General features: G+C 35.9%; 1 protein-coding gene across 1 annotated transcript; it reads left to right on the top strand.

Annotated features, from left to right (window-relative positions):
• Nucleotides 1–2405: 2405 nt before the first annotated feature.
• Nucleotides 2406–9541, top strand: TMED4 (transmembrane p24 trafficking protein 4). Its single transcript, XM_053718144.1, has 5 exons — nucleotides 2406–2597; nucleotides 4844–4944; nucleotides 5983–6108; nucleotides 6367–6513; nucleotides 7970–9541. The coding sequence occupies exons 1-5, from the start codon at nucleotides 2435–2437 to the stop codon at nucleotides 8117–8119; spliced, it is 687 nt and encodes a 228-aa protein (XP_053574119.1). The 5' UTR covers nucleotides 2406–2434; the 3' UTR covers nucleotides 8120–9541.
• Nucleotides 9542–13136: the final 3595 nt, after the last annotated feature.

Here is a 13136-nt window from a genome sequence, read left to right as displayed (position 1 = left end):
GTTAACCCCATACAATGAGTTACAGATACCCATATATGATGTAGTGTGTGTCTATCTGTATCTATAAGTGTGTGTATCTGCATGTATAAGTGTAAGCTGTGTAGTGTGTGTGTATCTGCATGTATAAGTGTAAGCTGTGTAGTGTGTGTGTGTGTGTGTGTGTATCTGTATGTATAAGTGTGTGTCTGAGTGTATCTGCATGTAAAAGTGTATGCTATGTAGTGTGTCTGCATCTATAAATGTAAGCTATGAAGTGTGTGTATCTGCATGTGTAAGTGTATGCTATGTAGTGTGTGTATCTGCATGTATAAGTGTATGCTATGTAGTGTGTGTGTGTATCTGTATGTATAAGTGTATGCTATGTAGTGTGTGTCTGCATCTATAAATGTAAGCTATGAAGTGTGTGTATCTGCATGTATAAGTGTATGCTATGTAGTGTGTGTGTGTGTGTGTGTGTGTATCTGCATGTGTAAGTGTATGCTATGTAGTGTGTGTATCTGCATGTATAAGTGTATGCTATGTAGTGTGTGTGTGTATCTGTATGTATAAGTGTATGCTATGTAGTGTGTGTCTGCATCTATAAAGGTAAGCTATGAAGTGTGTGTATCTGCATGTGTAAGTGTATACTATGTAGTGTGTGTATTTGCATGTATAAGTGTATGCTATGTAGTGTGTGTGTGTGTGTGTGTATCTGTATGTATAAGTGTATGCTATGTAGTGTGTATCTGTATGTATAAGTGTATGTTATGTAGTGTGTGTGTGTGTATCTGTATGTATAAGTGTATGCTATGTAGTGTGTGTGTATCTGTATGTATAAGTGTATGCTATGTAGAGTGTGTGTGTATCTGCATGTATAAGTGTATGCTATGTAGTGTGTGTCTGCATGTATAAATGTAAGCTATGAAGTGTGTGTATCTGCTGTGTAAGTGTATACTATGTAGTGTGTGTGTATCTGCATGTATAAGTGTATGCTATGTAGTGTGTGTGTGTGTGTGTGTGTGTGTGTGTGTGTATCTGTATGTATAAGTGTATGCTATGTAGTGTGTGTGTATCTGCCTGTATAAGTGTATGCTATGTAGTGTGTGTCTGCATGTGTAAGTTTATGCAATGTAGTGTGTGTGTATCTGCATGTGTAAGTGTATGCTATGTAGTGTGTGTGTGTATGTGCATGTGTAAGTGTATACTATGTAGTATGTGTGTGTGTATCTGCATGTATAAGTGTATGCTGTGTAGTGTGTGTGTGTATCTGCATGTATAAGTGTATGCTGTGTAGTGTGTGTGTATCTGCATGTATAAGTGTATGCTGTGTAGTGTGTGTCTGCATGTGTAAGTGTATGCTATGTAGTGTGTGTGTCTGCATGTGTAAGTGTATGCTATGTAGTGTGTTACTGTGCATTTTTGCTAACTTTAAAGGCCAGAATCTAGAATATTAATGAGGAAAGCAGAGAGCAGTTTAAAAGAATCTATTATTAAATGTCCAATTAAAATAAAAAATATTTAGCACTGTCTCTGCCAAGGCTAATTAAATACAGAGCTCACATAGCTATACCAGTGGTTTGAGCTTGTGTTTGATTTGCTGCCTGAGTATTAAAATATATGACTTTATTTAGAATTTTATTTATATTACTTTAGTCTTATGATTTTTTTAAGCCCCGTCCCGCTCCTGTCCACCACATTTCAAATTTTAGCCGCAGGGGCGGGTGTCCCTCTTTTGAATTTTGAAATGTCGGGAGGTATGCAATGGTCAGTAACCCTTTGAAAATATCAGTTACTTATTCAAAATAGTAATATTGATATTGGTGCCAACGTATGCCCTTTTTTCCAGTTTGTATATCCAATTGTAGTATAAAGGGATTCCACATCTGTGTAACTACATTATATTATTATTATTATTATTTTCCTTGTTGTCAAAAGCATTTGCATTCATTTTTAACAATATCCATTTAACATACTAATTCCCCCATAGACCACCCAGGCAGCAGCTCCACTGGAGCTCTGCATACAATGTCACATACATTGATAGAGTATTTCAATTAATCAAAATGTTGCATTTCTTGTAAACCTTACTTTACATAATACAACCACCTATCTGCGAGGTCTGGGATAATGTAAGATGTATCCTTCACTATCGCTCCCCTTATGTCAATAGTGATTGGTTGGCAGAACAAGTGTCCTACTCTGCCAGTCAACAATCCTCTTCCGTATACGCCAGACAACCAGGATGTAAAGATGACCACTATAGGATGACGTTTCCATCTGGCAAAGGGTGACGTTGACACAACAGACTGATTTCGGTTTCCTAGCCTGTAATTCTACGCCTAATGAATTATAACCAATCAGTGTTTTCTTTGTATGTGTGGGAGCGAGGCTTGACACGCAAGTGATACCTATGCGCATGTGCAGTAGCTTATTCTGCTGTCTGTCCAAGCCTGTCATGTCTACCTTGTGTGCTGTCTCCGGGTCTCCTCGGTTTTCGTTTCTTCTCCCGCTTCTTGTGCTGCTGCAGCTGGGTCTTTCTTATGGGCTCTATTTTCACATCGGGGAGACGGAAAAGCGATGTTTTATTGAAGAGATTCCTGATGAAACTATGGTGATAGGTGAGGGGCAAGTGTAGGCCATGTTGCCATGGAAATAGTGGCAAGGGCGAGGTGACTAGCTAGTTGTTATCAGAGTGTATTTAAGGGTTATTAAATAGTGCTCCTTTGGTAAAAAAATAAAATTAAACATTGTGTAAAAAAACATCAACCAACTTATTTTCTTGCAAAATGAGCCCTTAAAATTCTCAGTGTAGTCCCTGCCCTCATTGAGATAAGATAGCTGACATGTTGGCAATTTAGGTTACACTATGACTGATATGAGCACTCCATGTTTATCTAGTCTTATCACTTTATAGTAAACCATCTCATGTTACTCTAGAAGTTTTATGACATCAGGCTAGATAAACCTTCATGCAGGGCCACAGCCTCCTTGTAGGGATGTGACAGGAAGTAATGGACATTGCACAAATGTTGTGTTAAAAAATAAAATAAAAGGTAAAATCCATTTGAAATGATGAATAATACATATTGCAATGATTTTTTATTAAGTATAAGCCACTGCTTAGTGCTTTTTTATTACAACAATGAAACAGACTGTTAAAATCCATTTACTTGTATCTATGTGTTACTGTGGCCCAGGAAGTATTGTGCTGTTATGCTAATGAAGTTATCACTCATGTGCATGTATAGTTTAGCATTTCTGGTGTGGCAATTTCAGCTTTCCCTTAGCAAAACTGCAAGCGCTGAAACTTTATGGGAAAAACGTAACGCATTTTTATGCTAAAACAAGATCCTGGCATTCATGAACTGGAAGTAGCAGATTGATGTTTTTTTTTTTTCATTTGGACTCATACTTTTAATATGTGTTTTAAAGGAAATGTGTTATGATTTAGTGCCCAGACAAGATCCTTTTTATGTAGTATATGTCACATTTTTGTCTTTTATCTTAGTAAGGGTGTCTAAGTAAGGACTGTATCGCAATGATAATCAGGTTGACCTGACCTATTTAGTTACCATTGTGTATTAGTAAGTAAACTATGGGATATTATCTTTATCTTATGCTGATCAGTATAACCTAGTGTACTTGGGATATAGGTATTAATTAGAACTAGTGTTCTGTATATGTAATATTTTTATACTGGGAATGAAAAAAAAAGTTTTACTATAGAGGTCTCAGATTAGTTTGAGTCAGTAGGAGAGGGGCAGATATAGCCTGTGCTATTGAAATATTGTATATGTGTGCCAGAGTGATATCACTTCAGTTGTTTTAATATGGTAAATAATAAATACAGTTTAGCCTACCAAATGTCAGAGATTTCTTTGTAGTGGTGGACATGAACCTTGCATGGCTATAGTGGAAGAGCATTACTATGTTTTGGTGCCAACTCATCCCATTGGGATAACCAGGCTAAATGTGTTGCTCTGGCAACCAGTATTTTTTTTTTTGAATGTGTATGCACGTGTGATAGTAAAAGGCATTTTAACATTCACAAGAAAGGTATAACACTGTGAAAGTATTTCACAGTAAGTAAAGCACAGGGCAGCGTGTTTGTTTTGTTCTTATCTTTTTATGTTGTCTAAAAATCTGATAAAGACAGTGATCTCTTGTAAGATTACAATGCTTCATAAATAGTATGTAGTAAGTGGCTATTTACAGGACCGACATCAGCAACATATGCATACCTAATAACTATACCCTATATTTTACAGCTTTTCTACCTAAAATGAGATTGCTTGGTTCGATCAGTTTAGGGAGCGTTGTAATCCTATAGATTATTGCCACTACTATGAGTGTGGGAGTTTGTCAGTTTCATATGTTAAGCTGTACTTTACCTAATATCGCCTTAAATATTTATATGCTAGTTTCCCCTATGAGAAGCATCATACCCCTACTCTTTTTTTGTTGGATCAATTATAAGGGCAAAAGTTTATTATCTGATTCATAGGACAGGAGGAAATGTATTTTATCTTGTGCATTGTGTTTCTTCAACTGAAAATAGTGCTGGGATTAATAGAAAATATCACATTTAGGTGCCAGAGAAGTGTCTGTATAAGTTCAGATCTGTGTAGAATAACAATTAAAAGCCAGAAATATTTTCTATGGATCACAGATCCCTGGTTTGTGAGATTTACTCAGTCCGTGTAATATGGACTGAATAAAAAGTCCCTTTATTGAGTTTCCTGACACCCTCACATTTTACTTGTAAAAATAAATTAAAGGATGTATGGATTCAGTGAAAATGATTCTACATGAAAATATTAATTTGCACTAATTTGTATGTATTTGCCAATTTCCTGTCTTTTAGGAAACTACAAGACTCAGCTGTGGGATAAACAGTCTGAATCGTTCCTGCCCTCTACTCCGGGACTGGGCATGCATGTAGAGGTGAAAGACCCTGATGGGAAGGTAAGAGTAAAATGTGCATTAATGTTTGTGGGACAACATTGCTGATGTGTGACTAACAACATTTAGTCTGGAGAGTAAGATAGCAACCCATTGTGTTACTCTCCTGTGAACCAAAATATTTATGTGTTTTAATACTCTTTTGAAATACTTTGTGCTCTAGAAATGGGCCGGCTCCTAAGCTTATGTCCCTGCTTTTTAACAAAAGATACACGGAAAAACAAATAAAAAATGATAATAGAAGTAAACAAAGTTGTTTAAAATCGCATGCTCTATCATGGAAAAAAAAAAAATTGTGTTTCATGGCCATTTTAAAATGCTGTTTAGGAGCAGCAGAGCACTTCTAAACCCAATCAGCACTAGTAGTCCCACAGCTGGGTTGTGTGACTACCGCTTCTTGATTGGGTGAGCGTCAGTGTCCACTGATGGGCTAGCAGTGCTCTGCAATTCTCGAACAGTACTTTTACTATGTGGGTAACCCCTTTCATTGGGATAAACACATAACATTGCACGGTCGCTGGTGTTAACATTTCACCCACTACGAATTAGTGCATGCAATTTTTCCACTATAATGGCCCTGCGAGAAAGGTGATTTTCTCCCATTTAGTAAACAAGAGGAAATGTGATCATTGAAACATGCTTAGAACACTTAGTTAATGACATCTAAGTGATTAATAAGAGAGGACGAATAATGGTGACATAAAAAGTTTCAAATATGTTATGAAATGTAATACCGAGCAGAGAGCAATTTTTAAAAAAAATATTTTATTTTTTTTAAAGAATTTACTACCAATTTCCATATTTAAATACATTGAAAATCTACTAAAAATGGTGGAGCATTTAAGATAAACATAATTTAGATTTATGTGCCGTCAGTGTAATGTTTGTATAAATAAAGATAGCATCATCGTTTTAAACACTATCCTTGTACATAAGCCCTTGAGAACACACATACGTATTAATCCAATTCATTGGAATATGGTATCTCTTAGCTTAGACAGAGTGTTCTGTAGTCTTACTGTTGCATTCTTCTGTCCGCAGGTCATTCTCTCCAGACAGTACGGTTCAGAGGGCAGATTCACCTTTACTTCGCACACTCCCGGGGATCACCAAATCTGTCTGCACTCCAACTCTACTCGGATGTCTCTCTTTGCAGGAGGCAAGCTGGTGAGTTTTTTTGTTTTTCTTTCCTTACTGGCTTTTTTTACAGAAGGGTCATGAATGAAACAAATGGTTTTAACAGAGGGCTGTTTGAGGCTTATACCATAAGGAAATTTGAAATGGGTGAGATTCAAATAAAGATAACATGAATTGTGATTTTGTACAGGAATTGGATATCTGGTGACCAACATTTTCTTTTTTTGACTGTCAAATACTATGTAAACAATATTCTTATAGTTCTTTTTTTCTGTTAATCCATTCCAGAGGGTACATCTAGACATTCAGATTGGTGAACACACTAATAATTACCCAGAGATTGCCGCAAACGACAAGCTGACAGAACTGCAACTCCGGGTTAGACAGCTGCTCGATCAAGTGGAGCAAATTCAGAAAGAGCAGAACTATCAGCGGGTGAGTAGACAGTGGTAGAAGCAGAGAAGAGACAGACTACCTTAATGTTAAAGGGAAGGGGACTGTGGGTGTGGTGTGAGGGGGAGACTTGAACTAACAAGAAATCAGAAGAAATAGGTATGATTATTATTATTATTAATAATAATAATAAAGAGCCAACAGATTCCACAGCGCTAATATCATATTAGTGTAGTTTTGGCCAGGTGGTAAAGTGTACAATTGCAATAAAATCTCTATCCCAAATTGTCCAAAAAGAAACTGAGCATAGCATTCAAATTTAGGATCTTTAAAAAAATAAATCTGTTTGTATCAGTTTGAACTAAAAATAAAAAAAAAAATATATTTTAGTAGAGAGACAGTGGTGTTTGTATATAGATTTATGGAGAATAACCCAAAAAGTTAGGAGCCAGGGGTAAAATTCTAGGAGCCAATGGCTCCTAGGTTTGTCCAGCCTTGGCTTAGGGGGTAGCAGGAATAGACACCATTATTGTTGTAAGAAAGGGATGGACTAATAGGGCATAAATACAGGAATACTGAGGTGAATTACAAACACTTTAGTGCCACTCTGTAGATAATAGTAAATGCAGAGGTTTTTATTTGCTAATTCATTTAAACACAGGCAGGAAAAAAACATGACTAAGCAAACTTATGTGTCATTCTAGCTGAACCTTTTTAATTGTAGTATTGAGGTAAGGTTTAGATTGAGAGATGATGAGATATTCTGTAGAATGCAGATAAAATAAGGATATTTAGAGAATATAAAAGTTTTCCTTATTCTTTAAAGGGACACTGTACCCAAATTTTTTTTTTCGTGATTTAGATAGAGCATGACATTTTAAGCAACTTTCTAATTTACTCCTATTATCAAATTTTCTTCATTCTCTTGGTATCTTTATTTGAAATGCAAGAAAGTAAGTTTAGATGCCGGCCCATTTTTGGTGATCAACCTGTGTTGTTCTTGCTGATTGGTGGATAAACTCATCCACCAATAAAGTGCTGTCCAGAGTTCTGAATAAAAAAAAAAAAAAAAAGCTTAGATGTCTTCTTTTTAAAATAAAGATAGCAAGAGAACGAAGAAAAATTGATAATAGGAATACATTAGAAAGTGGCTTAAAATTGCATGATCTATCTGAATCATAAAAGAAAAAATTTGGGTTCAGTGTCCCTTTAATATAAGCATTTGCTATCCTTGTTTGTAGACTGTACACTTATTGTGGCAGTGATTTGCTTCAGAATTTTCTGAACAACACTTAATCTACTCATGCCAGGCTGTATATTATATTTAACACACAACCTAAGTGAATGGGCACTAAACAAGCAAAGGGTTATATACTTGAATAAAAACAGATTATTTTCTGTCTTGTTTATTCAATTATGTAAAGTTACTGTTATCAAACATATTTTTTTGGGAGGAGCTGCATATTAAAATGTAATGGTTATGATTTTTCTTTTTCAGTACCGAGAGGAGAGATTCCGTTTGACAAGCGAGAGTACCAACCAGCGTGTTCTTTGGTGGTCCATCGCTCAGACACTTATCTTACTACTCACTGGAATCTGGCAGATGAGACATCTTAAAAGCTTCTTCGAGGCCAAGAAACTGGTTTAAACGCTGATACAATATGCACACATATACCCCCAATATGGCTCCATACACAAACTAATTCTCTGCGCATACAAAAAGCTGTGTGTTTAGTAACAGTGCGATAACTCAGGAGTTACTGCCTTTGTTGTCTGTATATTTTGTTTTTATTTTGCACATTTTATAAGCTGGAGGACAACATTAAAATGAAGATTAACCCCTTCGCTATCAAACAAAATGATTTGTTGAAGAACATTTGGATAATGGAGCTGCAGAAATGTGTCCTTTGGCAAGGATAAAAAAATCTAGCTAAATAATTAACAATACTGCATTATACTGAAGCTTTCACCAGTCTGCTTGACTAATATCCGTTTACAGTTTAAGGCTGCAACAATTGGAGTAAACTATCTAAATATCATATTTATATAGTATATGTAAATATCATATACTATATGTGATGTGCGTAGAGAAATTATTTGTGGAAATTTCACAATCTGAGCAGATACATTATAATTATTTTATTATTAATATTTTACTGATTATCAAAAATACATGATAATAAGTTCCGGTGATTTGCATCAGTTGGCGGTAGTAAGAGGGCTTTGTATATTTGGTATCTTTCTTGAGTTATTCTGCAAGTTTCATATCTGTCACAAAAGGACATTTCCCTGGTTTCACAGAATGAAGTAGTTTTAGCCTTGTCCTATTGCACGCTCTCAGTATGATGGAGATGCAAATACATTATAATTTACTACACACAAATGTATGGATATAGCTGAACAGTCTAGCAAAAATAATAAATTGTGTGTGTGCATATGTTTATTAAAATGAATATTTTCAGCTCAGCAGCAAGACCGGTACACGTCTAAATAAAACCCCCTTTTTTTTTTTTTTTGTGCCTCTTTGTATTTATAAATATGATATGTGGTGGGTAGGAGATTACATTTGTAAAATTGCTTCTTTTGATTTTTTTAGGATTTCACTACTATAAAATTAGAATTTCTGCCCATAAAAACCAATAATGTAATCCGATTTGCCTGTGAGATTACTAGTAAAAATGCACACTGTGAAACGTTGCATAGATTGCTGGCTTTTTTGTTTTGTACTGTGTTTGGGTTAAATGGGGAAGTGTTAAAAAAAAAAACAAAGCACTGTGGGTTTGATGCCACTGATTTAACTTACCCACAGTTGCACTCTTTAAATCACTGGTGGTTTTAAACCTTTTACTTACAGGCAAATCTGTACAGACTCTACTAGACATTTCTTTGTACCATCCCTGGAAGATGCATGAAAACCCATAAACTACAGAAGTACAAAAATAAAATAAACGGTTACTGTTATATTTTGTAAGGGTATAAATAAAACTTGTTTTGTCCCAAAAATGAGAAAATTGTAATAAAAGGAATAATATGGATGGTGTGTTTTTTAATAAATTACACTTCCAGTCCAGCCTTCTGTCTTTGTGTAGAGGGAACATGTGTGTGTGTGTGTACACAAGGGGAAGGTGTCTTGATGTCTATGTAATGGGGTGAGAGGTATGGGATCTTTTATCTGTGTATAAGGAGGATGTTTGATAAGTGTCAAGATGCTTGTGTGTCTGTGGGAAATGAAGGACATGTCCCGGTGCCTGTTTATTAGGAACAGATGGTACCTCTTCTGTTGTGTGTGAAATATGTATGCATCCTGATGTATGTTTTGGGAGATTATGTTTGCTATTGTTTTTGTAATAGTAACAGGTGAGAACTATGTTACTATATAGGAGGCAATAGGTATACATTCTCATCTCAGCTTTCTATGAGGAGGGTTAAATGTATGCATGTTGATGTCTGTGTATTAGAAGGGAGGTTGAAGGCAGTTTTTGATATCTACATACAAATAAATAATTTCTCTGGAAGCCTGTGTATTAAGAAGCGAATAGAGTTGTCTTTTTATCTATAAGGATTGAAAATGTGTATTGTGTTATCCGTGTTTTGATATTAGATGTGATTTGATTGTCCCATTGCCTTTGTATTGGAAAAAGTATGTGTCCTGGTGTCTGTATTAGGGATTAAAACAGAACATATACATTCTAATGCCTTGGTTTAAAGGGCCATTATAATGGGGAAAATTACATGATTTGAGGCATGATTACAGCATGTAATTTTAATAATTGTGACCCTGCAATGCTTTAGCCTCCACAAAGTTAACACATAGCTTGGGATCCACAGAGCACTGTTAGTCCATACGGGAAATTGACAGTCACCCAATCAGCAGTGCTAGTTACACAGTTGGATTGTGCGTTTGCTACTGATGATTGGGTCAGCAGCAGTTTCCACTCAGTTTGGATTAAACACATAGGATTGTGCAGTGTTGCTTGTATTAAAATGATGTGCTCTAACAAATTAGTGTGTGTCATTTTTCTACTATTATGGCCCTTTAAGGAGTCACTTTGCCTAAGGCTAAACATGCTATTTTTGTTTTTATGCCAGTTATGGAGAGAAATAAAGTGTGTGGGGTGGGGGGCATATAGATAAATATATGTCAGTATATAATCCGTTTTAGTTTCTCTGGGAAATTCCTAGATTTAATTTTTTTTTTAAATTTTTTTATTAAAGGGACATGAAACCCAATTGGTTTTCTTTCATGATTCAAATTCAGATATAGAATGCAATTTTAAACAACTTTCTAATTTACGTCTATTATCAAAGTTTCTTCTTTCTCTGTGTATCTTTTGTTGAAATGCAGTGGCGTAAGCTCATGCACATGTCTGGAGCACTATATGGCAGCAGTTTTGCAAGAATGTTATCCATTTGCAAGAGCACTAGATGGCAGCACTATTTCCTGCCATTTAGTGCTCACCTACCAAGGTATCTCTTCAACACAGAATAACATGGGAACAAAGCAAAATTTAATAATAGAATTATCATAACAGAAAATGTTTGTTCTTCATATCCATTTTAAGTGAAATATGAAACCAAAACTCTTAAATTAATTATCCAAGATGGTGAACCTTTGCACTCTTGTCCAAGAATTAAGGGAGAGGGAGGGATGAGGAGCTACACTACAGAAAAAAGGTGGACTAATGATCACCGTAGGAGGGAGGTGTGGGGACCACTACACTACAGAAAAAAATGAAGGGAGAGGGAGGGATGAGGAGCTACACTACAGAAGAAAAGGTGGAGTAATGATCACCGTAGGAGGGAGGTGTGGGGACCACTACATTACAGAAAAAAATAAAAAGATAATAAATTAAAAACTTTTATGTATGTATTAGCTACTGGCAGACAGCTGCTAGTACTAAAGATGGCCACCATCAGTGGGAGGGTTAGAGAGCTATTTGGGGGGGGATCAGGGAGGTGGGAGGATTAAGAAGGATCACTACACTGCAAAAAAGAAGAAAAAAAAAGCTGCAGACTGCCAGTACGTACCTAAGATAGGGGTGACCAGTGGGAGGGAAGAGAGCTGTTTGGTAGGGATCAGGGGGTGGGAGGGTAATATCTACACTACAGCTAAAATTAAGCTACAAGCTACCTGACTAACCTCTTCACTGCAGGGTATAATAGAAGTGTGGTGTACAGCTGCAAATAGCGGCATTCTAATGAATAAAAACCAATGCCTGCTATTTCTGAACAAAGGGGATCCCAGAGAAGCTTTTACAATTAGTTGTGTTATGATTGCACCAGAAATATGTAAATAATTTCAGTCCGAAAACCAAAGTTTGTGAAAAAATTAAGTTTATTTTTTTAATATGATTGCATTTGGCGGTGAAATGGTATCATGAAATATACAGAAATGGGCCTAGATCAATAATAGTTTTGACAGGTAAATTAAAAAACAAACAAAACTAGGCTCTATTTCTGTTTAAATGGAGTGTTAGCAAAAATGCTAACAATTCTCCGGTATTTTGGGCAAGTCCTTCTCGGATATTCTCAGTAGCGAAGGGGTTAAAATTGTGTGCTATATCTGAATCATGAAAGTTTAATTTTTGACTTGACTGTCCCTTTAACCTTTTTTACCCTCTTATCCCTACATTCCTTTTTTAACCCTTTCCATAAAGCAAATTATGAATCATCTCTCCTGTGTCATCAAATTATGAAATCCATCCTTAAAGGGACATTAAACCCAAATTTTTTCTTTCAAGATTTAGAAAGAGTATGTCATTTTAAACAACTTTCTAATTTACTTCTATTATCTAATTTGCTTCATTCTCTTGATATCCTTTGCTTTAAAGCATATCTAGATAGGCTCAAAAGCTGCTGATTGGTTACTGGACATATATTCCTTGTGTGATTGGCTCACCCATGTGCACTGCTGTTTCTTCAACAAAGGATATCTAAAGAATGAAGCAAATTAGATGATAGAAGTACATTGGAATATTGTTTAAAATAGTATTCTCTATCTGAATCATGAAAGAAAAATTTGGGTTTAATGTCCCTTTAACTCATACAGCAGCCCCTATTCAATGTTCCCCAGACTCACACAGCCCCTATACAAATACACACACACAACAGCCCATTTAGAAGCAGAGAAAGGGTTAATAACAGCAAAGGGCACACAGTTAATTTAGGTAATTTGGAATTTTTGTGTAAAAATGGATAACAAAAAAACAAGAATCAATAGTTTAAGACAAAGCTGAAGGCATGAAAGTGTTAGCTTCACAGGGCAGAACAATACTATTTATTTGTTCAAGAAAACGGAAACTGAAGGCAGGCAGGGGTTAACTTCACAGGTTTTTATGCAGCCTAGTTACTCGCCAAAATAATAAATTGGGCAGATGCTCCTAAAATCCTGCAATTTTTTTTTTTTAGAACCTGGCTGCATTAGTACTATAATTCATAAAAACTATGAACCAATTGAACACTAGACGGCGCTACAACTCAACGCTAAACTAGAACTTCGCGTCTGAATACATCAGTGAGATGGGCCAGTTGTGACGTTCTTTACGTAATTTTCTTATCTTCCTGGCTGCACAGAACTAACAGTAGAGGCGCTCTTCCTCTAGTTCAGTCTTTATTTTGTTACTGTTCTATACTCTATGATCTTCGCTCTGAGACGCTCTGTACAA

This window comes from Bombina bombina, chromosome 6 (assembly GCF_027579735.1).
Source record: "Bombina bombina isolate aBomBom1 chromosome 6, aBomBom1.pri, whole genome shotgun sequence".
NCBI lineage: Eukaryota > Metazoa > Chordata > Amphibia > Anura > Bombinatoridae > Bombina > Bombina bombina.
Note: the sequence above shows the minus strand (reverse complement) of the source record. Positions and strands in the feature narration are given on the sequence as shown.

Bases quoted from the DNA above. Each gene is read 5' to 3' on its own strand.
- TMED4 (XM_053718144.1), top strand. From the start codon at position 2,435: ATGTCTACCTTGTGTGCTGTCTCCGGGTCTCCTCGGTTTTCGTTTCTT. The intron at 6,109-6,366 runs GTGAGTTTTTTT...AATCCATTCCAG, and splicing joins TCTTTGCAGGAGGCAAGCTG to AGGGTACATCTAGACATTCA. The intron at 6,514-7,969 runs GTGAGTAGACAG...TTTCTTTTTCAG, and splicing joins AAGAGCAGAACTATCAGCGG to TACCGAGAGGAGAGATTCCG.